Below are 25,743 nucleotides of genomic sequence, written 5' to 3'. Positions count from 1 at the left end.
AGTGACAGCTCTGGTCTCACTTTTAAACAGGGCTTGACATTAACTTTTTTGATCACCAGGCACTGTGGCTAGTAGATTTCCAACATTACAAGCCACTCGCCATTTTTACTAGCTACAATTTTGTTGTTAGGAAAATAGATTTTGTATGCATAAATTTGACTTTTGCATGCTAAAATTACTTGATTTAGATGTTGTGTTATCCACACTTTTTTTGTGTGTGAGCTTGCTCAATGAACAAATGGGTTGTGGTTTAAGGGTGTCGCATTGCATTTCACGTAACTTTTTAGGGCTCAACACTAAGGATTTACTAAATTGTTTTTTGGCCACAATGAACTAATTGTTTCCTTGCCACAATTTTTAAATAATGTGAAAAAAAACAAGCAAAATATAGCCGTATACATACACTTTTTATTCAACAAAAATGTTCTTAAAAATAAATAAATAAATTAATTAATAAATTAATAAATTAATTAATAAATTTAAAAATATATATATATATATATATATATATATATATATATATATATATATATATATATATATACACACATACATATACATGCACATACAAAGTTGAAGTCAGAATTATTAGTCCCACTTTTAATTTTTTTTTTACCTAGCAGGTTAAAAAAGGTAAGCAGTTTAACCTAGTTGAGCCTTTAAATGTCACTTTAAGCTGTGTAGAAGTGTCTTAAAAAATATCTAGTAAAATATTTACTGTCATCATGGCAAAGATAAAATAAATCAGTTATTAGAAATGAGTTATTAAAACTATTATGTTTAGGAATGTGTTGAAAAAATCTTCTCTCCATTAAAAAGAAATCAGGGAAAAAAAATAAGCAGGGGGGCTGATGGCACCAGTTGTTTCCTTTGCGCAATGAAACAGGAAGCTGTAAGTAAACTCTAAGAAAACATATTTAACTTAAATACGGTGAACCACTTTAATTCATCATACAAGTTATAATCATTAATAAATAAATTTACATTTATCCTGGTGTATGTTCACTTTTTACTCAAATTTTATAAATCATACCCAGTGTTTTTAAGTTTGGTAACAGTAATATAAGCGGAATAATCGGTCATTGCATTGAGTTAATTGAATTGTTAGAAAATCCTGAATTAATAAATATGAATTAATTTGCCACAGCGTGATAAGTCCACATCTCATCATCAAATACTCCTTACATAAACGTATACATTTAATATATGAATGTAAAAGGAGACAAGACAATGGGAAATGATACAGAGAGCAGCACCTTTATTCCTGCAAAACTATGCAGATTGCTGTGGGTTTACAACAAGTCCTGTAACGAAAACACTTAACAAATTCTTAACACATGTGAATTTATTGAAGAAATAGAATTAAAAACATTTTAGAGCCTGTTTACATCTGCATTTACTGTTGTCCACTAGTGAAAATCTTACCAGTACCAGCTGTAAACATGACTGTAAATGCATAAAGTGGGGCGAGAGTGGGTTTGTGCCCATGGCACATCACATATAAACAGAAATTTGGATAGAAAGACAAAGATACAAGACATGCACTAAGCTCTAATGAGGGAAATAACTACAATCCTATAAAGCACAATCATTGTGTATGCACAATCAAAGAAAAAAATCAACCGAGAAATATAAAACTAAATAATTGGCAAGCTTTGATTGATAACACTCTCTGATTGGTCAATTTTCTGCACAGCCTTATAGGATAGTCTTTCTATGATTGCTTTACAAATAAATTGAATGAATGCAAATAGATGTATTAAAAAAAAAAAGGCATACACCATTGATTTAACATTTCTGAACTCACAAAGAGACTTTCTGTAATTCCACTGTTCAACTCTGATAGTTGATAAATAGTGATTGGCTGTTATTATACTTTTTTATCAAATTTTTTTAGCATTTTAAATTGAAGGAATTTAATACAAAGTTTTTTTTTTTTCTTCATAGGCTCTGTGTGGTAAATGTTTACTGGCAGCACTTTGATTGGAGTCTGTTATGAGGTGTTTTTCATTAGCTACTGGTTTGTTACAGGTCTGTCGGAGTGAGCACAGCTTTAAAGTAAAACCTCCCTCAGGTCTCAGGTTGCTCGTCCTGAGAACAAAGCTCCTCTATTTCCACGGGACCTTGAGTCAAAACAAAAGACAATACATGCAGAACTTTCCAGAAGGACAAACCCTTTCCTCAAATTCACCTCTTTTCCTTTCTCTTCTTTTTGTGTGTGTAAAAGTAACCAAAGTGTTGTAGGGAATAAGTTGGGCTTATAAATGTTTCCCAATGTAAATGGAAGGTAATTGCTCTTCATCCACTCCAGTGTTCATCCAAAGTATTGCATTCTCTTTCACACGTTTGACACTATCTATTGTGCTCTTTTAGATTATATCCAGCCCGTGTGTCTTCCGACCTACGGCCAGCGTTTGGCAGACGGACAGATGGGTACAGTTACTGGCTGGGGTAACGTGGAGTATTATGGTTAGTAATGTCTTTAATTAAAGGTCACTGTAGCGCTGTATTCCACTGTTTATCATCTATCTTTACCGGGAACTGGAGACTGTCTGTCTGGCTGACTTTGACCTTTGTGTCAGTGACCTTTGTGAGTGTTTTTGAGCTTGAATTTTGCAGACAATAATTTTGACTCGGTTAAAAAACATAATATTAAAAAATAAAAACAGTAGATCTACTTGATAGAAGCATACACTGAAAAAATACTGGGTTCCACACAATCGTTTGTGTTGGGGCAATATAAACGAATTATGATTAGTGTTTAAAAACTTTAGTGGACTGAACATAAAACAACTAAGCTGCCCTCTCAAAAAGCTCAAGAATTGTGTTGTTTCAGCTCATTTGAAATTAGTTTGAAGAAACAGCAACTATCATTTTTGAGTGTAGTAGGTGTATCACATTTCACCTGTTATCCCTTGAAAAGAAGTGTGCTTGATAGTACTGAAAATACACTCCTTAGTAGTAAAATAGACTCTGCAATCAGTTTACACAAGCATATGCTCATACATTATACTTTTTCCATAATATATGATTTCTTTGGGGCCTTATGTTAGTGTAATTTTTCACCAAGTTTGCTAATTAAAATATTACAATATAGCAAAACATGCATACATACAGGAACTTGAAATTAAACAGCTGAAACTAATTTAAAATTAAGTACCAAAGTTGAAGTTAGAATTATTTGCCCCCCTTTTATTTGTTTTCCCAATTTCTGTTTAACGGAAAGAAGTTATTTTTCAACACATTTCTAAACATAAAAGTCTTAATAACTCATTTATAATAATAGATTTATTTTATCTTTGCCATGATGACAGTAAATAATATTTGACTAGATATTTTTCCAGACACTTCTATGCAGCTTAAAGTGGCATTAAAAGCTTAACTAGATTAATTAGGTTAACTAGGCAGGTTAGGGTAATTAGGCAAGTTATTGTATATTGATGGTTTGTTCTGTAGACTATCGAAAAAAAAGAGCTTTTATTCTAGCTGAAAAAAAACAAATAAGACTTTCTCCAGAAGAAAAAATAGTATCAGACATACTGTGAAAATGTCCTTGCTCTGTTAAACACCATTTAGGAAATATTTTAAAAAGAAGAAGAAAAATCAAGTGGGTAATAATAATTCTGATTTCAACTATATATGAAATTGTATATGTTAGAATACTAAACTACTAATAATATTAGAGCTGCACGATGTTAGACAAATCTAACATTGCGATTATTATTCTGCAATATACATTATAATATGAATACAATTTCAGTTGAAAAACTGTTTGAAAAGAATTGATAATTTTATATTGAGTGGGATGATAGAGGGAGTGCATAAAATATAATAAACAATCTACAAGCATAGGTCAATTCAATAAAGGAAAAGATACAAATTAAGAGTTTGTATTTATTTAATAACGCTTTTTTTCTGAGGAGTCAAACTGTATTAAGGTAAACAGTAATTGAATTATTAAAAGTAAAATATTAATGCTTATTCTTTTATAAACATTTCAATAAAATTAATTGTTGTTAAAGGTGCAATTAGTACAATTTTAGGCAACACAATTTCTCAATTTTTTTTTAAAAACCATCACACAGTCACAGGCCTCAAAAAACACTTGCGATTTGATAAATTATAATCCAAAATGAACATTGCCTATACTCGCGATGTGACTCTTGGGAATAATCACATTGCGATATTGATGCTGAAACCATATATTGTGCAGCTCTAAATAATATACTATGAAAATAATACACTGATGATTCCTTGGATTTACTCATTTCTTTAAGTTAAGTGGTTGTAAACTATTTATTCGGGCTGAATTTCAATAAGCAAATTAAGTTGAACATTACCAAATTTAATTTGTTTGTTTAAACTCAACCCATGTAAATCAATTGCAACAGTTTTGCAGACATCATTTTTCTGAGTGTAATAATAAATACTAAAATAACACTGATTTATTTCCTAACATGAATATTATTTCAGTACAATTGGTATGCTTTTACCTAATGGTAGAAAACAAGGATGTATGTTTTAAAAAAAATTATTTATGCTACTGCCCACGTACTTGCTAAGCTTTCATTTACTATACACACAATATCTGTTTCTTCATAAGCACCGAGGGTCACAAATTATTGTCTGTGTAGTAAATGACAACATGTTTGCCTTCAGGTCACACCTAAGTGATCAGATTTGCATGATCAGAATAGTTCAAATAAACATAACCTCTTAGAAAGTGAATTACATTCACGGAGGACAATGGCTAAAACAAATCAGTCTGGGCCATGCAAGTTAAATACAGTACAGTATTACCAGTGGTGTAAAGTAACTAACTACAAATACTTAAACTGCTGTAATGGAGTAGTTTTTCTCAGGATTTGTAATTTACAAAGTAGTTTTTAAAATGTGTACTTTTACTTTCCCTTTACTTTACCTACATTTTTAGTGAAGTATCGTTACTTTTACTCCACTACATTCTTTCAACCTGCAGTCACTACTTTATTTCTTTCTTGTCTATGGGCATTGGCTGAGTACAAAAATCAGTCCTGTTATTCCTGCCCAATGAAATCGCATATAGAAAGTAAATCACATCATACTGGACAACCTCAAGACACGGGTGGTTTAGAAATGCAGCAAACCTTTTGGAAGCATTAAAAAAAGTGTGAGAAGATGTCCAATATCTTTATACGCAATGACCCAGAGACTGTTTGGATGAAGGATGTCGACTGTATGATGACTGAAACGGCCTTAAACAATTACTTAATGGAATAAATGAAGAATGGAAAGAAGGGCCGAATGAAGGAAGGGCAGGACAAGGAATGGAAGGAAGGACCGAACTAATGAAGGAAGGTAGGACCAAATGAATGAAGGAAGGATTTAAGGAAGGACTAAACAAACTAAGGTATGAATGAATGAGTGAGTGAATAAATTTATGAGTGAAGGAAGGAATGAACGAAGGAAGGAAGGAAGAAAACAATGAATGAACAGACAAACTGATGGACGAAGGAAGGAAGGAAAGAAGGAAGGAACAAATGAAGGAACAAAGGAACAAACAAAGGAGGAACGAACAAAGGAAGGCTAAACGAAGAAAAAAAGGAACGAACAAACAAACTAATGCATGAAAGAACGAATGGAGGAAGGAACAAACAGAAGAACGAATGAAGGAAGGAACAAACAAACAGAGGAAGGAAAGAAAGAATGAGTGAACGGACAAATTGACGGACGGATGGACAAACGAACAAACAAAGGAACAAATGGATGAAGGAAGGAACGAACAAAAAAAACAATGAAAGAACAAAGGAAGGAACAAAGGAAGGAATTAACAAAAGAAGAAAGGACGAAGAAAGGAAGTAAAAAAGGAACAAACGAACATGCACAAACGGAGGATGGAAGCAACAAACGAACAGAGGAACGGATGAAGAAAGGAACGGACACACAGACGAATGAACAATGGAAAGATAGACAGAAGGAAGTTCACTAAATGCATTACAGAATGTTCCGTTTACACATCCCTGCACAAAATGCATGTAAACGCATCAACTTTTCACAGTTTAATGCTCACTACTCCTGAGTACTTTTGAAAGCTGTACTTTTTACTCATACTTTGAGTAATATTTACAACAAATACTCTTACTCGCACTACATTTTTGGGCATGTAATGGTGCTTAAGTATGATTTTTTTGTACTCTTTTCACCACTGAGTATTATACACGGTATGTCATTGATTACCTCTGGATAGTGGCACAAATACAAAAGTAAAGGAGAATGTAGTTTCCTTAAAATGTGAAAATGCATTTTTGTTCAACAGAGCAACTCATTTTTAACAAGAGTCAGTTGCCAATGAAATGTATTGTATGGACAAATATATAATGGATCATACATAAAATAATATAAACATATGTAATGGGAGTCAATTGGAGCCAAATCAAAATATATTGATCTACAGTGGTAAAAATACAGTAAATGGAAAGAAAATTTAGACTTTTTCATTTTTAGGGTAAACTATGCCTTTAAATACAATCTTCCAACATGATTTGAAGGCAACATTAGTATATATTAGATTAAAAAAAAAATAAAACGGCACTGTATTGTCCTAATTTTCATCACTTTAACTCTTGCAGGAACTCAAGCAAATGTCCTCCAGGAGGCCCACGTGCCCATCATCAGTGATGCGGTGTGCAATGGCCCTGATTATTATGACAACCAGGTCACAACCACCATGTTCTGTGCTGGTTATGAGAAAGGAGGAACAGACTCATGCCAGGTACTGTATCTGTCACTCAGCAGCACTGCGCACGGCCACTAGAGGGACACATTCATTACTAATGTGCACGTAGCTGGATGGTATTGTTGTGAACTTATGTATTTGTCCTGAATAGCATTCAAAATAAGAATAATTAGAGCGTCCCAAATTATGGTATGTTATAAATATGTGGTATATGTTGTTTAAATGAGTATTATTTCCAGTTAAAATGGAAGAAAGATCCATGCATGCAAAAAAGAAAAATATATATAATAATATCATCATACTAGACTGTAAAACTGTAATTGTAATGATGTTAAATCTTTCATTAGTTTATTTTTTATTTAGTATTTATGTATTTATTTAGTTTATTTAGTTTATTTAATTGATTTAGTTTGTTTATGGTAAAGGTTTGGCTACTATACAGCTTATTTTAAAATCTGAAATTATAAATCTTTCTTATTTTAGCATGCTTAATATTCAAATATGTCAGTTCTATTTTGGTATAAATAGTCAAAAATATATAAAAATGTAAAGATTTTTTCTTTTATAGAAACGTTTCATGTTTTTTTAAATTATAACATTTACAGTTGAAGTCAGAATTATTAGCCCCTCTGAATTATTTGCCCCCTTGTTATGTTTTCCCTAATTTCTGTTTAACAGAGAGCGGATTTTTTCAACACATTTTTAAACATAATAGTTTTAATAACTCATTTCTTATAACAGATTTATTTTATCTTTGCCATGATGACAGTAAATAATATTTTACTAGATATTTTTCAAGACACTTCCATACAGCTTAAAGTGACATTTAAAGGCTTAACTAGGATAATTAGGTTAACTTGTCGCAAAGCATCCTGGTAGCGGTAGTCAGTGTTTCCTCTAGGATTTTTTCCAGCTGTGGCGACAGGCCTTTTTTACACCAATCTACCACCTACCTGTGGCGTTATTTCAATGGCAAATGTCATGAGCGCAGTATTACAAGTCGAGATTGCATTTATGTAATAGCCTATAGCATGCAAATCTCTTTGCTTGCGTGTCAATTTCCTCTGCTTGTGCACAAAACTTCTTGCACGCCCCCTCAAATATAAGCCGCTCAAGCGCAGATCTTCTTGTGCGCTCTCAAATAAACGCTGCTGAAGAACAATTTAGTGCGTTTATGAAATGAGCATGTCTCCAGCATTTATTAGATTTGTTAGGAATAATTATGAATGTCTCCAATAGACCTACAGAGCGATATTAATGCGTCCTGAAGTAAAGTGAAACGGCTATACGTCGAGTTTGCCGCATCACGCACCTGTCAGTCAGTCAGTCAGCACGTAACCTTAAAGGGTTAAACAAATGACGCACAGCACTACTACTGTTACAGAAAATTTCGCGTTGTTATAATTCACTTACCTTTTAAAAAGTCTTGGTGCAAATATCCTATAAAAAAATTAAAATTCGCTATTAAAATAAAAAAACAGAACTGAAAAATTTGAATAAAAAGCTGTTATGTAGCCGTGGCGGGATCAATTTTGGCATGGCGCAACGCCAATCGAAGAATAAACGTAGCGGAAACTATAGTAGTTCATGTGATTTTTGTGTAGGTCACCAGCGATCTAGGGATCTAGTGGTGATAGTTACAGCCATGATGACAGCACATAATATTTAACTAGATATTTCTCAAGATACTAGTATTCAGCTTGAAGTGACATTTAAAGGCTTAAATTAAAGGCAAATCATTCTATATAAAGCTGGTATGTTCTGTAGACAAAAAAAAAATATTATTGACCTTAACATGGTTTAAAAAAAATTAAAACTGCTTTTATTCTTGCTGAAATAAAACAAATAAGACTTTCTCCAGAAGAAAAAAATATTATAGGAAATACTGGGAAAAATCCCTTGCCCTGTTAAACATCACTTGGGAAAATTTTGACAAAAATATATATATATGCACAGGAGGGTGAATCATTTTGACTTCAACTGTATATGTATATTTTAATTCTTTTATTATATGTATCTTTGTCCTATCACTGTCATTCTGTTGCACTGTGGAAACTTATGTCATGAAAACCAATTCCTGGTATGTGTAAACATACATGGCATTAAAGCTCTGTCTGTTTCTGGGTCTGCTATAAATTCAGGGGGACAGCGGTGGACCTTTCGTAGCAGCAGATGTGCTCTCTAAGACCAGCCGCTATCGTCTGCTGGGAGTTGTAAGCTGGGGCACAGGCTGTGCTATGGCCAAGAAGCCTGGCGTTTACACACGTGTGTCTCGCTTTCTGCCGTGGATTTCAACTGCTATGAGGGTGAGTGATGCAGATGACCAATCATCATAACAGCACATCTTTCAGTAATGCAGTTATCAGATGCAATTTTTTCAGTTGCAGCAGATTTTCCACAGATTTTCAGTAGGCTTAGCAAGATCATATGACATTACCAGGCTTTAAATAACCTATTACTTTATTTATACAGAGGGTAAAATGACAGTAGCAACCATCCTTGACCAATCAACTAAACAAGTTTACTTTTATCTGGTGCATGTTAATTTAATTGCATGACCAGACCATGCAAGAACGGTGTATCAGTGGTTGGGGCTGTCGCCTCATAGCAAGAAGATCACTGGTTCAAGTCTTGGCAGAGTCAGTTGGCATTTCTGTGTGGAGTTTGCATGTTTTCCCCGTGTTGGTTTCCTCCCGGTGCTCCAATTTCCCCCACAATCCAAAGACATGTGCTAAAGGTGCACTGAATAAACTAAATTGGTCATTGTGTATACGTGTGTGTGTGTGTGTGTGTGTGTGTGTGTGTGTGTGTGTGTGTGTGTGTGTGTGTGTGTGTGTGAATATGAGAGTGTATGGATAATTCCCAGTACTGGGTTGCGATTGGAAGGGCATCCACTGCATAAAACATATGGCAGAATAGTAGGTGGTTCATTCTGCTGTGGCCACCTCTGTAATAGAGACTAAGCCAAAAGAAAATTAATGAATGAATAAAAGCATGATAAAACACAGTATCAGTTAATATATATAAAAGATATTTTACATCTAAATGAGACTTAATAAGGAAATGTATTTATTTGTTTTTTAAATAAACATTTAATGCCGGCAGCTATGTCTCTGCAACTCTCACACGGTTGCCCACTGAAGCTAAGCAGGGCTGTGCCCGGTCAGTACCTGGATGGGAGACCACATGGGAAAGCTAGGTTGCTGCTGGAAGTGTTGTTAGTGAGGCCAGCAGGGGGCACTCAACCTGTGGTCTGTGTGGGTCCTAATGCCCCAGTATAGTGAAAGGGTCTCTATACTGCTCAGTGAATCTTTTAAAAGAGACGTTAACAGAGGTCCCGACTCTCTGTGGTTTTTAAAAAATCCCAGGATGTCCTTTAAAAAAAAAGTAGGGGTTTAACCCCGACATTCTGGCCAAATTTGCCCACTGGCTTCTGTCCATCATGGCCTCCTAACCATTGGCTTCATCATTCTGTCTCCTCTCCACTAACTAGCTGGTGTGTGGTCTGGTGCAATATGGCTTCCAATACGTCATTCAGGTGGATGCTGCACACTGGTGGTGCATAAGGAGATTCCCACAAATATGTAAAGCGCTTCGAGTGTCTAGAAAAGTGCTGTATAAATGTAAAGAAATCATTATTAATATTATTATTATTAATGTATGGTGAGAATACAGAGGAAAAAACAACTTAGTGACTGAAATTGGGTAAAATATTCTATTTAGTAAATTTATGAATTGTTCGGACAGGAATGTTTATAAATCATGAGGTGTAACGTCATGAATGTTAATTAATTATTTTGCACAGTAGTACAGGAGACATGCATATAAAAACTATTTACTGCTCTTAATGTCTTAATAACCTATTTTTATGACACGTATGCTTCGTTTTATAATAAATGCTCTCTCATTTTAATTGTAGTGGGTAAAACACCAATGCTCATTTACTGAAAAGGAAATTACATCATATTTCATATATGTACTTTGATATTCTAATGCAAACAATTTAAATAATAAAATAAAATAAATAAAATAATTTTATTTTCTTAATTTAGAGTAAGTTGTGTATAAAATAGGCCTATGATATAGCAGGAATTATACAATGTAAACTTAAGTTTCTCTCGTGTTTCCTTTTTTAATGAATCACAGAACCTAATGATTCTGTCTGTCCATATTTATACAGCAAAAACACAATTTATTGGTGCAAATATTAAGAACATCACCACAAAAATCTGTCAAATTTTAAATTTTATAAATTGTCCTATGAAATGGAGGGACTGATTTATGTATAAACAAACTTTTCTCTCCATAGATGTATGAGAATTCCCCAGGAGTGCACAAAATGGCACGAGCCGCCACACCATAGTAATTCACAACGGAACATGTTGTATTTGAGACTGAAGTATTGATGTGTTGCTGGGATCGGTCTGAGATCAGACGTCTGCTGTGGATCAGATGTTTTGAGATGATCAAACTGGCTCAAGGACATTTGGCTAATAACTTTCGCTTGGTCTGACCCAAGGAGGGCCTTGATGATGATGAAGATGCTGTACTTTGGGTTTAATATGTTTATGAACACCTCATTTGTACAAGACCTAAAACCTTTTCCTGACATCAAAATGTGGCAGATACAGTATGGAAATTACTCATTGAAACTTAAAAAAAACTTGCTTTATATAGAGATGGTACTGTTTAAAGGTTTAGTATTGGTTTGTTTTTGATAGAAGTCTCTCTCGCTCGCCAAAGCTGCATTTATTTGCTCAGAGTACAAAAACACAGTAATATAGAAAAATTTGTAAAAGATGTGAATATGTTGAAAATGTTAAAATGATCGTCCAGTTTGATACTTGTTTCAGCTTCAAATTGTTGTGGAAACTATTACTTTTTAGGATTCGTTGATGAATCCAAAGTTCAAAATAATAGCACTTATTTGAAATGCATTTTCAACATGAAGCTTTTTTACTGTAACTTTTGATTGATTCATCGTGTTCTTGATGATAAAAATAACATTTTAAAAATCCTTTACAATATTTCAGTAATTTATTTTAAATAAAAATGTAATTTTCACTAAAGAAAGTTTTGAATATTGATAATAAGCAAAAAAAATCTTAATAATCAATAAACCAGCAAAAAACAAGAAAAAAAAATCTTCAAAATAAATAAATCGGCATATTATAACTTCTGAAAGATCCTGTGATACTGAAGACTACAATAATGATGCACTAAATTCAACTTTGCATCACAAGAATTTAAAGTTTAAAATGTTCACATAGAAAATAGCTGCGATAGGATTTATACATATATAATATTCTGTTTTATTACATTTTTGTTATTAAATATATTAATTCTTGCTGAGCAGTGGACTCTTTTTTTAACTCAAACATTCAAAAATAACCAATATCAAACTGTTTGAATGGTAGTTTATATGAAAAAACATTCAAGGATATTTTTATCCTATTTGTCCTGTAGGTTTGTACAGACTGTAAGGTAGCAAGACGGATTAAATCTGTGATCAGTTTCAGCTCTAGTTAGATCTAAATTTCTGTTTTTCGTTCATGCATCTGAAAAAATACAATTAATATTTAAGAAATAGAATGCTCCAGAAATTAAATAAAGTACAATGTGTTTTAGCACATTCGGAGATCTAAGAAGTAGGGGTGTGCGATATTGCCAAAATCTAAGTATATCTAAATATTTTTTTGTAATGATTAAATTATATTTTGTTGAATATGTGTGTTGCACTACAACCTTTTAGGCCTCTCATTGAGAAACAAATATGACACTAAAACCATCAATAGGTGATTGCAACTCCAATGCTGAGCCCAAATTCACTTACTTAAACTTAGTCTTAAAACCATCAACCTTATTTGTAAAGAAAAACATACTTTGAGTGGGTAACAAAAGAGTATGCAAGCATTGAGACATACTACCTGCTCATTCTTAGATCATTTTGTTGTTTAGTAACATGCACTGTCAATCATAATGAAACATCATCCACATTCTTTCATATAAAATGTCCTAGCATATACTAAAGCAGCAGCAGCAGATTGATCTGCCATTCATGAGTCTTTCATGTAGAGAAATCTCCTCAGGTGTTTGCTTATTTGCGCATTTAGAAGTTAATGGCCAAACACGCCTGAACAAAGTTCACATTGTTGCAGATGAAATATGAAGAATACGAAGAGCGATTTAAATATTTTCCAGCTTAGATATTAATTAGCATGTAGTCCTTCAAGCAGCTTTACCAAAGCCTCTCCACTTAACAGTCAGTCTCATGCATCCACCATGTTTGTAGTTCAACACTTTTTTACCCACATTTGTAGTTCTAATTGAATTCATGTCTGATGCGCAATGTATTGTTGGCAATATTAGCCATAAGAGTAAGCACAGATCTACATTTCCAATTTCTACCAGAAATAGTAGACCATCCAAGTAACTTTGAAATACTCAAAACATCATACTACGAATTGGGACATACCAATTCTATTTTCGAATACTATTTAGGAAATAGTATGTGAATTTGGATGCAGCACTTGTCATAATGAGTGATTTAATTGATGACTCTTTTTACGAGCTCAATTAATTAAAAAGCAGAATCATTCAGCAGCGAAACACTACAGTGTTCTTCTGAGACGCACAAATGTTCTGCACCACCTTTAAAGGACAGTTTTCTTGTGCAAAACAGAAAAAAAGAAGAAAATAAGTATCACATTTGTGATCACACATGCTATGACTACGTAAGTGTGATATTACTATGATATATTGTAAATATATATTACAATAAACAACATCGAAGAATATTTTTGGTTCTCGTAACTTTAAATATAGTCATTCTAACAGGCTTCATGTTGCAGTGAATGCTTTTGATCTTCGTTTATTTGTTTGCTAGTTTTTTTGCAAAGTAAGTGACATATTCAATAATGTCTTACACTGTTAAGAAGTACAATTTTAATATCATAGACCAGTGGTTCTTAAACTTCTTTCACCAAGTACCACCTCAGAAAAAAAATTGTCTCTCCAAGTACCACCATAATCAGTGGTATTGAAATAAAGTAGGGTAGTTGGCCGAATTAAGCAGCTACAGCACTGCACAGTTCGAAAACGATGCAGAGTCATATTCATTCAACGACATTATATTCCATACAAAATATGAAGCTGATCAGTCAGTTCTTGTCAAGTGACTCGCGGTGCAGCATTCTGAAAAGGTAGGATGTTTTCAACTGTGCACGCCTGGAATACACAAATGCGTCATGCTGCAGTACTCATTTTGCTAGCCTGTGGGTTGAATTGTGGCACTCAAGTGACCGAGATGTAACGAGAGAATACGGTCATTTTTGAAAATAAAATATTTTTTTTTTAAATGAACGATCGTTCAGACTTAGATTATAAATAAAACGGAAATAATTAATGATTTTTTGTGCGACCCGGTACCAATTGAACTATAGACCATTGCTTGTTTGTGGCCCGAGGGTTTGAGACCACTGCTCTATCAAGTATCTGCTCTGCAAGCACCACACACCTCTTTCTCTAGTTCTGCACCAATTAAATAGATTTATAGCAGCTGATGATGCGATGCACTAAAGTAAACATTTTACGCACATCGCTTTGATCGTAGGCTTTAGAGAACAGCTAATGCTGATCACATTGGTGTTATTGTACGAATCAAATTCATTGCTCAGTGATTCCTCCGCTCACCACTAGAAGTAAGCTTTGAGAACCTCAGTCATAGACAATAAATATCACACACCCCTACTGACAATAACTCTCGCCTTTATCTCACTCTTCAGTATTTATCTCAATTTTGTTTACTAGCGGTACACCTACAGTATAATAATATTATTAATAATATTAATAATAATAATGAAGCATATAAATCAAATCTTTATGACAAACAGAAGTTTACTGAATAATACAGGCCTTTGTCAAATGTGCCATGATGTACTTCAATAGGTTTTATAAAAGTAAAATGGCCAGAACGCTGACATTTATAAATGTTCGTTGAAAATGTTCGTTTTTTTTTTTCTTAAAAGGAATAAAAAGCAATAAAAACCAAAGACTGGTTCAGAGAGCAGTATGCATAAACTCTTTGCTGTGGCAGTCAGTATTGTTGCATTTATTGTTGTCACTGTTGTACATATAATGGCTTCTTTGCTATGCAATGCACTGTTTAATTCAATTGTATGTCTAATTTTATGTTCAGCTGCTACAGTGTGTGTTTATCCAGATGTTGTATCATAACATTGAGAGTAACATTTGTAGTAATTTGGTAATGCTTTAGGTCAAATATTACGACAATAAAACATACAACTTAGCTTTTATTCTGTGTTTATGCTTCTTTTTCTGTTGATGAAACTAACCGAGATGAATGTGTGTACAATATTGAAATCCTGATCAGCGATTTGTTCAAATTTTTTTTTTTTCAACAAAATCTAAATGTTGCACCCATAATATATGACTCTTAATAAACACTTAATCTTTAAAATAAAATTTTACAGTACTAATGTTTGTGCTTTTTAATTTAGAATATAAATACAATATTGATTAAATGATTGGGTGCACACAGCCGCCCTGCGAAGAAAACTCATTTCAGCCGCTTGCATTTGAGATTTTGTTCTTCTGGTTATGAGTTTTGAGTGAGAGAAGGTAGAATTAATGGTAAGTAGATCAAGAAAGGTAGATTAAATGGTAAATTAAGAGCTTTGACTTTTGGCTTATCACCTTCTTTACCACAATGGGCCGGTACATTGATCACATTACACTAACCATTATATTCCATCCTTCCCTCAATTGTGAACACAAACCAAAGATACTTGAACTCCCTCACTTGGGGCAAGGACTCTCTTCCAACCTGAAAACGGCAAGCCACCATTTCCAGGTGGAGCACCATGGCCTTGGACTTGGGAGGTGCTGATTGTCAACCCTGCTGCATCCCTCTCAGCAGAAAACAGTCCCAATGCAGGATGAAGCTCCAGGCCAGATTAAGGCAACAAGACAAAAACTCTGCAAATAGCAGAGATTAAATCCTGTAGCCCCTGAACCAGACACCCTCCAGCCCAAGAATAATGAACAGTACCAGTGACAAAGGAAAGTGCTGTCAGAGTACAACATTCACAAGGAACAAGTCTGACTTGGCAATGCAAACTGAAGGACACCTTCTCCGAGACCACAAAGCACATGTGGACAGGGAACACCCAAGAAACCTCAACAACACTAGAAAGGGCCTAGAGCTGGTCCAGTGTTCCACAGCCCAAACAAATACTACATTGTTCATCCTGAATTCATTGTTTTAATATTGGGCGAATTCTCCTGTCAGATAGATTGAAGAGATCCTCAAAGTATTCCTTTTAAGATCTGACAACATCTTCAGTCGAGGTCAAAAGCTCTCCACTTCAACTGTAAACAGTTATGGTGAAGCACTGGCCACCAGGTTATTGGGTCGTTGATGTGACTAGCACAAGAATAGCTACGCCAATAATGGAGTTGGAGACCATGGACCACTCAGTGCAATGGCTGTTTCTCAATTCCAAGAACGCAGAGAATGGACTTGCGTTCTTGTGGAGAGCGGTCTTGCCAGGTGTCCTCGGAAGAATGAACTCAGGAGACCGCGAGGGCAGAGAACGCGTCCTTTGAGAAATGGGATGCTGCGTTCTTCCTGATGGTCACATGACCTTCACATGTTTTAAATGGTAAATTATTTAAACATTACAGCATTCATACAACGATTTATTGTTTTTCCCCTTTTCAAAATATATACTTTGCATAAAAACATTATAAATATATGTTGCACAATATAAATAAAACTGATTTTAATACGAATTTCAGCAAACAAACAACCCTTAATGTGTTTATTCCTTTACTAAGATATCCATGTTAATGTTTATTTTCACAGTTTTATTTAGGGAAACTCCTGAGGTAAATAAATGATATCCCTGAACTTTAATAATAAATCTAAATAAAATTCTGCGCTTCCCACCTCCAGTCGCAATGACTTCTGGGACTTCCAGAGCGAGTTCGCTGCTCAAGTCTGCATCAGTGCGTCCTCGATATCAATAACACATCCGGGAAGTTTCACGCGTCCTCCGTACTTGCGGTCTTGAGTATTGGAACTGAACTTAGGCAGCTGATGATGACGTTGCACGAGAACACGAGGATGCAAGACCGCTGAAGAACGAATATTGAGAAACAGCCAATGTCTCCAGCCTCCATAAGTATTGGGTCAAATTTCATCCAGAGGTGAGAGTTGAATTGCGGCCAATTACAGGGATATCCTGGTCGAAAATAGTCTCTAGGGTGCTCAGGACCTCAGACTGAGCTGAAAGCTTATCTTCCAACAAGACAGTGACCCTAAGCACACAGCTAAAATAACGAAGGAGTGCCTTCACAACAATTCTGTGACTGTTCTTGAATGACCCAGCCAGAGCCCTGACTTAAACCTAATTGAGCATCTTTGGAGAGACCTAAAAATGGATATTGGTTTACCATCAAACCTGACAGAATTGGAGAGGATCTGCAAGGAGGAAAGGTAGAGGATCCCCAAATCCAAGTGTGAAAGGCTTGTTGCATCTTTCCCAAAAAGACTCATGGCTTTATTAGACTGAAAGGGCGCTTCTACTAAATACTGAGCAAAGGGTCTGAATACTAAGGACAATGTGATATTTCAGTTTTTCCTTTTTTAATAAATCTGTAAAAATGGTCAACAATTCTTAGTTTTTCTGTCAATATGGTGTGCTGTGTGTACATTAATGAGGAAAAAATTTATCTAAATGATTTTAGCAAATGGCTGCAATATAGCAAGAGGAAAAAATCTTAAAGGGTATGAATTAGGGCCAAATTTAAAGGTAATATGTAATTTAATGTATAGTATAATACAACTTATAGAATGTTAATTACAGTATTCATTTTTTATTAGCATTATTAGCATTATATTGCTTTATCAGGTTCCCAGAGATGGGTTGCGGCTGGAAGGGCATCCACTGCGTAAAAACTTGCTGGATAAGTTGGCGGTTCATTCTGCTGTGGCGACCCCGGATTAATAAAGGGACTAAGCCAACAAGAAAATGAATGAATGAATGCTTTATCACGTTACAATGTGGATTTATATTAACACGTATATGGGCATGACGACACAATCATGTTAACACATTTTGCTTCTTATTTTCGTAATCTATCTTTTGCATTCTCCCATTAAACCTTCATTAAAGGTTTGTGCAAATGATCCCACCACAAATCAAATTCAAATGCATCTAAGAGAAGTCTTTCATTCACACACACATACACACACACACACACACACACACACACACACACACACACACACACACACACACACACACACACACACACAAAAGGTTCAACAGGACTAGTGCTGTGTGGAAAAAATGTGTCTTTCTGGCTGATGTAAATTTCCATCTTCACTGTTTTGGCAGTAAAATGCCTTATACTCAAATAGGAGTTTGGTAATGCATGGAGGAAGGGAAAGCATAAAGAAATCAGTGCTAAGCACCAGGAAGTGTAAAGAGAGCAGTGCTCACTGCTGTAAAACCTGGAAAAGGGTATGTCCCAACCCAGACTTAAAACTTTCTTGGAAAAGCTCCTTGCAAATGAGCATCCTCCAGGGTGGTTTACATCGCAGTGTCTGGTAAGAAACAGCACAGCTTTTATTTGCTCCCTTGGTGAGCCATCGCTCGACAGACTGGACCAGCTCAAATGGCTTTTCGTGGTCCTGCGACTGATCAAATGGGAAGGATGAAGATCCAAACCATCGTCCGTCTGACGTGCCTTCTGCTTTTAGTGGTTCAATTAGCTTCAATTACTAAAGGTGAGCTTCATTTCAATGTTTACAATGAAAAGAGTGTCTTATATTCAACTTTCAATCAGTTTATGATCATTGACACTTAAACATTTTAAAAGTTAAATAATCTGTTGAATTAATAGAACAACAATATATATATATATATATATATATATATATATATATATATATATATATATATATATATATATATATATATATATATATAATATTAAGACGTTTGTGTTGCTCAGTGGCTTAAAATGAGATTATTTTGTATATTTTTTCACATCATTTAATGCTTTGTATTGTATTTTAGAGTATTTCGTGTATAGGTGTAGTCCTTGGAATAGTCAAAAAGATCACGATTTCTTAGTCAAATGAGCAGCACTCCTCCTTACGCTGTGATTATTGCTTCTCTCTTTTCAATAGGACAAACACCCATTGTACTTCCCAAAACTTTGACCTCAGAGAGTGGGAAAACTGTCATCTTTGAATGTGGCTACAGTGGACTAAACAATGAAAAAATCTTGTTTTACATGATGGATTCAAAGCTTAATGCATCCGTGTCTTGCCCAGGAGACAAAACCAAATACATACCAGAAGAGGTGACAAACTGACTTTAAATCACTCACATTCATGGCAGAAATTTAGACATGTCTGCTGAAATTATGATGAACTTACTAAGTTGCTATTTACATCTTTGGTCTACTTTACATTTCTGAACATTCATGTGCTGCATACTGAAAACCACATTTCATGTTCGAAATATGTCCAAAATGCTTTATTGTGGATTGATTGATTATAAATAACCTTTAAATCAAAAGTCTAAATTAACTACATTTGGAAAATTCTCAAAAATTCTTCTCATGTTGAAAAATAATTGGCTTAAATGTTTAAGTAACTCTGCATTTTGTGTTAAAAATGTTTAAGTCAACAGTGTGTGTGTGCGTGTGTGTGTGTGTGTGGAGTTTCGGTGCAAAAACCTCTAAATGCCATTTGAAAATTTCACTTTCAGAGGTTTTTGCATCTGAACTCTTTATATATAGTGCATCCAGAAAGTTCTCATAGCGCTTCACTTTTTCCACATTTTTAATGTCACAGTCTTATTCCAAAATGGAATAAATTCATTTATTTCCTTGAAATTCTACACACAATAAACCATAATGACAATGTGAAAAAGAGTTTTTGAAATTGTTGCAAATATAATAAAAATAAAATAGCGGAAAAATTACATGTACAGAAGTATTTACAGCCTTTGCCATGAAGCTCTAAATTGAGCTCAGGTACATTCTGTTTCCGCTGATCATTCTTGAGATGTTTCAGCAGCTTAATTGGAGTTTACCTGTGGTAAATTCAGCTGATTGGACATTATTTGAAAAGGCATAAACCTGTCTATATAAGTTTCCAGGGTTGACAGTGCATGTCAAAGCACAAACCAAGCATGAAGACAAAGGAATTCTCTGAAGACCTCCGATACAGGATTGTCTCAAGGCACAAGGCTGGGGAAGGTTACAGAAAAATTTCTGCAGCTCTGACAGTTCCACTGAGCACAGTGGCCTCCATCATCTGTAAGTGGAAGATGTTTGGAACCACCAGGACTCTTCCTAAAGTAGGCCAGCCATCTAAGCTGAGTGATTGGGGTAGAAGGGCCTTAGTCAGGGAGATAATCAATAACCCGATGGTCACTCTGTCTGAACTTCAGTGTTCTTCTGTGGAAAGAGGAGAACCTAACAGAAGGACAACCATCTGTGCAGCAATCCACCAATCAGGCCTGTATGGCAGAGTGGCCAAACGGAAGCCACTCCTTGGTAAAGGGCAAATAGCAGCCTTCCTGGAATTTGCCAAAAGGCATCAGAAGGACTCTCAGACCATAGGAAACAAAATTCTCTGGTCTACTGAGACTAAAATTGAACTCTTTGGAGTGAATGCCTGGTGTTGCGTTTGGAAAGAACCAGGCTAATAGCATCCCTACAGTGAAGCATGGTGGTGGCAGCATCATGCTGTGGGGATGTTTTTCAGCAGCAGGAACAGAAAGACTAGTCAGGATAGAGGGGAAGAGGAATGCAGCGATGTACAGAGACATCCTGAATGAAAACCTGATTCAGGGTGCTCTTGACCTCAGACTGGGGGGACGGTTCATCTTCCAATGACCCAAAGCACACTGCCAAAATTTCAATGGGGTGGCTTCACAACAACTCGTTAAAGGGCCATGAAACCCCCTCGTTTCAGCAGGGTGTTTTCACACCTCCACTTTGGAAAAAGTCAGAAAAGTGGGGGTGTCCAGCTCTGTTTAGGGGGGAGTGTCGGAGGAACTAAAGTGGGAGGGTGTGGGAGTGTCTATTTGGGCACGCGCGAGTTTCAGTCAAAATACACACAGGAGAAAGAGATGGTGTTTAACCTACATGGACATCTGTAGTGGAATTATTTGCCAAATTATTAACTGGTGGACTTTAACTGCAGTTTGGCTCTTTCATTCAGGGAATTCATTCATGTCCCTCGCGACAAACACGATATTTGATTCGAGGATCTGCTCTAAGCGTGTATTTTTCATGCAATGTTTTATACCGCACGGTGAATGAGAGAAAAAAAAACCTCAGCATTTCCCGGAAACTTAGACGCACACGGCAGGTAACGTCAGAAAGCCGCGTGTGTTATTCCGGTCACAAAATGCGGTGCTAACATGTTTGCCCTCAGTGCAATAGTTAACTTAATTCGATACGAACAAACTGAATAAACAAAGAGCACTGGTCGCTCACTTACCAAATCTGTAGAGACAGAACAATCACCAGCAACTAGAGCCGCGTCTGAAGAGAAGACTACATCCGGAATCCGGATCTCAGCGTTTGCAGATGAGAACAGCTCTCAGGTAAACAATAATCCTCCTTAGACACGTAAGTTATTGTTGTCGCGCGTCGCGTACACTGTTAATCCACACGTGAGTCTGAGCTCTCACAGAGAGAAAATGAAAACGAAACTTAACTGCAGCAAAATTTAAAAGCAACACTTCACGCTTGTTTTGCCAACACAACGTGGCGTCTCTGTGGTGTAAAGACGGTGACAGTAATGAATATTAATGAAGTTGCACAATAGAGCGCGCTGATTGGTTTGAACCAAGGCTTACTCATGCATTAATGCATCACACTGTAAGACGTAATAAGGCACACTCTGGCACAGACGTCCAGTCTGCACGCTGGAATACAACGCTATTATGTCATGACCGTGACGCAGCTTCAAAAATTCGTTTCAAACAGGAAGTACGAATTTGCTTGAAATAACGCAAAAACAACCAATTTACACTTTTTAGTGAAATATAGGTGTCCTAATAGTGTTTTTAGCAGTGTGGGACACATATACGACTGTCAATAGCTCAAAAAATGTGTTTTGGTGTTTCGTGACCCTTTAAATGTCTTTGAGTGTCCCAGCCAGAGCCCAGATATAAATCCTATTAAACATCTCTGGAGAGACCTGAAAAATGGCTGTACACCGCCGCTTCCCATCCAACCTGATAGAGCTCGAGAGGTAATGCAAAGAGGAATGGGCAAAAATTCCCAAAGACAGGCGTGCCAAGCTTGTGGCATCATATTCAAAAAGACTTGAGGCTGTAATTGCTGCCAAAGGTGCAAAAACTCTTTTTTCACATTGTCATTATGGGGTATTGTGTGTAGAATTTTGAGGAAATAAATGAATTTAATCCTTTTTGAAATAAGGGTCTAACATAAAAAATGTGGAAAAAGTGAAGCGCTATGAATATTTGCCAGATGCACTGTACTTGCCGTATATACAGAGTATTGAAAGTTTAAAGCAATGTGTTTGCTACTTTTGTACTATTTGTTTTCAGTAAAATCACTGTCCATTGAGACGATTCTCTTTTCTTTTCTTCGATGCGTTCAAAATAATGAACACATTCTCTCATTCTCACATTCTCTCATTGACTGCGTGATTCATTGTGACTACTTTAGTTTTAACTTTACTTTAGTTTTTTTAAAGCTAATTAAACTAGACTGTAACTTTCGCTAAATAAAAAAAATAATGATGTCAGACAATTAAATACACAAATTAAAAAACAAGTATATACAACTTTAGCACACTTTTTTATTTTGGAAATAAGCTGTAATTTTTCTATAATGTTTCCCTTTAAATATTTTACTGGGTGTCTTCTGTAAAGCATGGTAAACATGATCAACATTTTGCCATCATTTATCATTGGTCTGGAAATAAAATACTAAAAGAAATATTTAGCAGTTTTCCTTTGTAAACATTAAATTTTACTAATTCTTTTGTCCTCAGTCAATGAGAGCCTACTGTACGGCCCGAACAGTTGGAGTGATAGCTACTTGGGAGCTTGCAGGGATAACAAAAGATGACAACGGCACAGTTTTTTTGTGCAGAGTCAATGGTCAGAATGACACAGTGGCATACCTTTATGTATATGGTAAGTGAGCTCCAATTAAAAATCTCTGTGAGCAAGAGAACAGACGGTTTCATTAATGTTTCTCTGTGTTTGTGTCTTAGAAAATGACTCCTACTATGCTAGACTCATCGGCTACGTGATTGGAGGATTTTTAGCTGCCCTCATTACCATTGTTGTGGCTTATATCCTGTTAAAAAGATCTGAGAAAGCACAGCGATGCTTCAGTAAGTTTACGTCTTGTACAGTAAAGCTCCACCTTTCATTTAATCAGACATACAGTGCTCAGCATACAAGTACACCCCTCATTTAGGTTAATATTTTCTATAGGAAGCTCATTCATTCATTTTCTTTTTGGCTTAGTCTCTTTATTAATCCGGGGTCACCACAGCTGAATGAACCGGCGACTAATCCAGCACGTTTTTTTGCAGTGGATGCCCTTCCAGCCGCTCTACTGACAGACGCTGGCGGTTGTGGTCTTTATCCTCCTTGTTAGAGTAACTGATTCCCATGCAAAGAATCACTAGTTCGATCCCAGGTCAGACCGGGTTGGGTGCAGTAAGACCTTTGGGTTTCACATGGGGGCTCATCCGAGATAGGAGTGAGGTTTAAGGGGGTGAGTGTAAAGGAGGCCAGCTAGCAAAGTGCTAGCAAACTCACTCCTCTGACGTCAAGAGGTACTCTAGCAACAGACGCTAGAGGCCGTGCACTTTTTCCTTCTCATTAAAGCAACCGACTCCCATGCAAAGCATTGATCAATAAAAGACCACTGGGTTAAAATTATCTACATTCGCTGAGAAATGTTTGTTTTCAAAATGGGGTGTATTTATGTGGACCACTGTATATGTCATATTGATCAGTACTAAACATTTAAATATGCAAACCACCCAAAAATGATACTAGATGATCATTTACTCACTGTTTTTTTTATGTATTCATATATATATTTATTTTTGTTTTTAATTGTTGACTTCTATAAGTAATTTACACGATGCAGTTAAAAGTCAGTCATGGCCATAAAATCTACACGTAGAAACTCACAGCGTCTATCATCTTTGTTTGATTAAAATGTGTACATTTAGACACATTATAGTGTAAAACATTCCATAAGGTTCCTAAAAAATAATACTTTTACATTTTTTAAATTATTTCAATTGAGCATTAAACAGACAGGCCTTTTGTTGTGATCTCTTTAAGATTAAATTGAAAATATTCAGAAAACAATTAAATGAAAAAATAAGTGGAAAAATAAACAGAATTCCATGTTTCCTTCATTAATTGCATTTTATGAATGAGTAAAGACCAGGTTTCATTTTTGGGTAAACCATGCCCTTTAATTGCATCAATTCATAACAGTAAATCCCTAACATAATTTACAGTGACGTGTTGGTCGGTTGTTTCTAAAATGTGTACTTGTTTTGCATTTTAGGGTCTGTGGGTGGAATTCAAGATGATGCTACAAAATAACACTCTCACCCCTTTCATGCTTTAGTTCAACAACTACAGATGTAAATGGGTAATAATAGTCATATACTGAACCTCACATAATGTATATAAATCTCTGCAGGCAGTTACTTTCTGTTATGTAATTTTAAAGAGAACGCTCTATTCCTGCAGATCTCATTATGATCCACTAGAGGGCGCCTTTCTTTCTTTCTTTCTTTCTTTCTTTCTTTCTTTCTTTCTTTCTTTGTCAGATTAGTTGCATCCTTCATTTGGTCACTGTTTATATTTCTTGTAACCTTTACATTTATCTAAAATAAGAGTATAAGAGGGACTTTTTTTGTTTGCTAATACACTTCTATGCAACAAACCACTAATGTTTATCCTAGATAAAAAAGTTCAGGTTATTATTAATCTGCCAATTAAAGAATGGTCAAGCTGTAATGGTCATACTGTTTACAATTGGGTGCTTCCTTTGATTAATGTCTTAACATAAGTAACACAGAACTGTAAGCTAGCTTTTTACTAACTGGCGAAAATCAGCAGGACACAAACTGCGTTTTTGGTTTGTAGCGAGTAGATCAATAGTAGACGGGTCAATATTGACACAGGTGCGTTCTGCACCCTGGAATGAGTGTTTCCTTTCTCCTACAGTACGCTTCCCATTGTAAATATCAGTCAGTCCATGAGCATTTATGTTCTTCTTTTTTTTCGGAAACTGTGTTTAGCCATGTTTTACAGCTTTTGTAAACAGACAAAAGGTCACATTACAACACGTCTCATTCGGTCAGATTTAAGTTGGATTTTGAAAGTAAATGTCAGTGTGTTTATAACTATTAAATGTATTAAATAACTATTAAATAATTTATTAAATAACTATTAAATAATACTATTAAATGTATTTAGAGGAGGAAAATGATCAGTACTTCATTACAAATTTAAGTTACACTGTAAAAACAAATTGCTGCCTTATATTGTTTAGTTGAATCAAATTAACGTTTTCTAATCATCTGAACTGACAGCAATCAAACTATAATATATAATATATAACTATAATATATAGGCTATATTAAGCTTTGGATAATGAAGCCTGATTAACTTATTAAAATAAAGTTAAAGCAGCATAAAACTGTAAAAAAAAAAAAAATGTTTAGAGTGTGTATTCAAATTTAAAATATTTGTCATTTTTATTTAGACCCTTGTTGTTCTGTTGTCCTGCACTTCGTTTTATTTTCTAATAGACCCCAATTGATGTTTGAGTAAACTTGTTGATTTCTCTTTTATAATTTCACTTTTTAAAATGATTGTAATATTAGTTCTCTGATTTAATCAGTGGATGGATATTATCGGCTGGTACTCTCTGTTCTTTCAGCTTGTACTTTCGTG

At 35.2% G+C, this 25,743-nt stretch overlaps 2 protein-coding genes across 3 annotated transcripts in view; both read left to right on the top strand.

Annotated features, from left to right (window-relative positions):
* Window positions 1-15,213, top strand: part of hpn (hepsin) — a 40,566-nt gene extending 25,353 nt beyond the window's left edge. The window contains 4 exon segments of one of the 2 annotated variants that reach the window (NM_001098187.2): window positions 2,374-2,469; window positions 6,609-6,751; window positions 8,857-9,021; window positions 11,025-15,213. In NM_001098187.2, coding sequence (NP_001091657.2) covers window positions 2,374-2,469; window positions 6,609-6,751; window positions 8,857-9,021; window positions 11,025-11,078 — 458 coding nt within the window. In that variant the 3' untranslated portion in view covers window positions 11,079-15,213. 2 annotated transcript variants of the gene reach the window in all.
* Window positions 15,214-18,167: 2,954 nt separating this feature from the next.
* LOC147833486 (uncharacterized) lies at window positions 18,168-24,482 on the top strand. Its single transcript, XM_087288264.1, has 5 exons — window positions 18,168-18,530; window positions 18,936-19,111; window positions 22,794-22,938; window positions 23,019-23,141; window positions 24,344-24,482. Exons 1-5 carry the CDS (start codon window positions 18,419-18,421, stop codon window positions 24,379-24,381), a joined length of 594 nt encoding a protein of 197 aa, XP_087144390.1. The 5' UTR covers window positions 18,168-18,418; the 3' UTR covers window positions 24,382-24,482.
* Window positions 24,483-25,743: the final 1,261 nt, after the last annotated feature.

Source organism: Danio rerio, chromosome 16 (genome assembly GCF_052040795.2).
Source record: "Danio rerio strain M-AB ecotype USA chromosome 16, GRCz13ab, whole genome shotgun sequence".
In the NCBI taxonomy this organism is placed as follows: Eukaryota; Metazoa; Chordata; class Actinopteri; order Cypriniformes; family Danionidae; genus Danio; species Danio rerio.
Note: the sequence above shows the minus strand (reverse complement) of the source record. Positions and strands in the feature narration are given on the sequence as shown.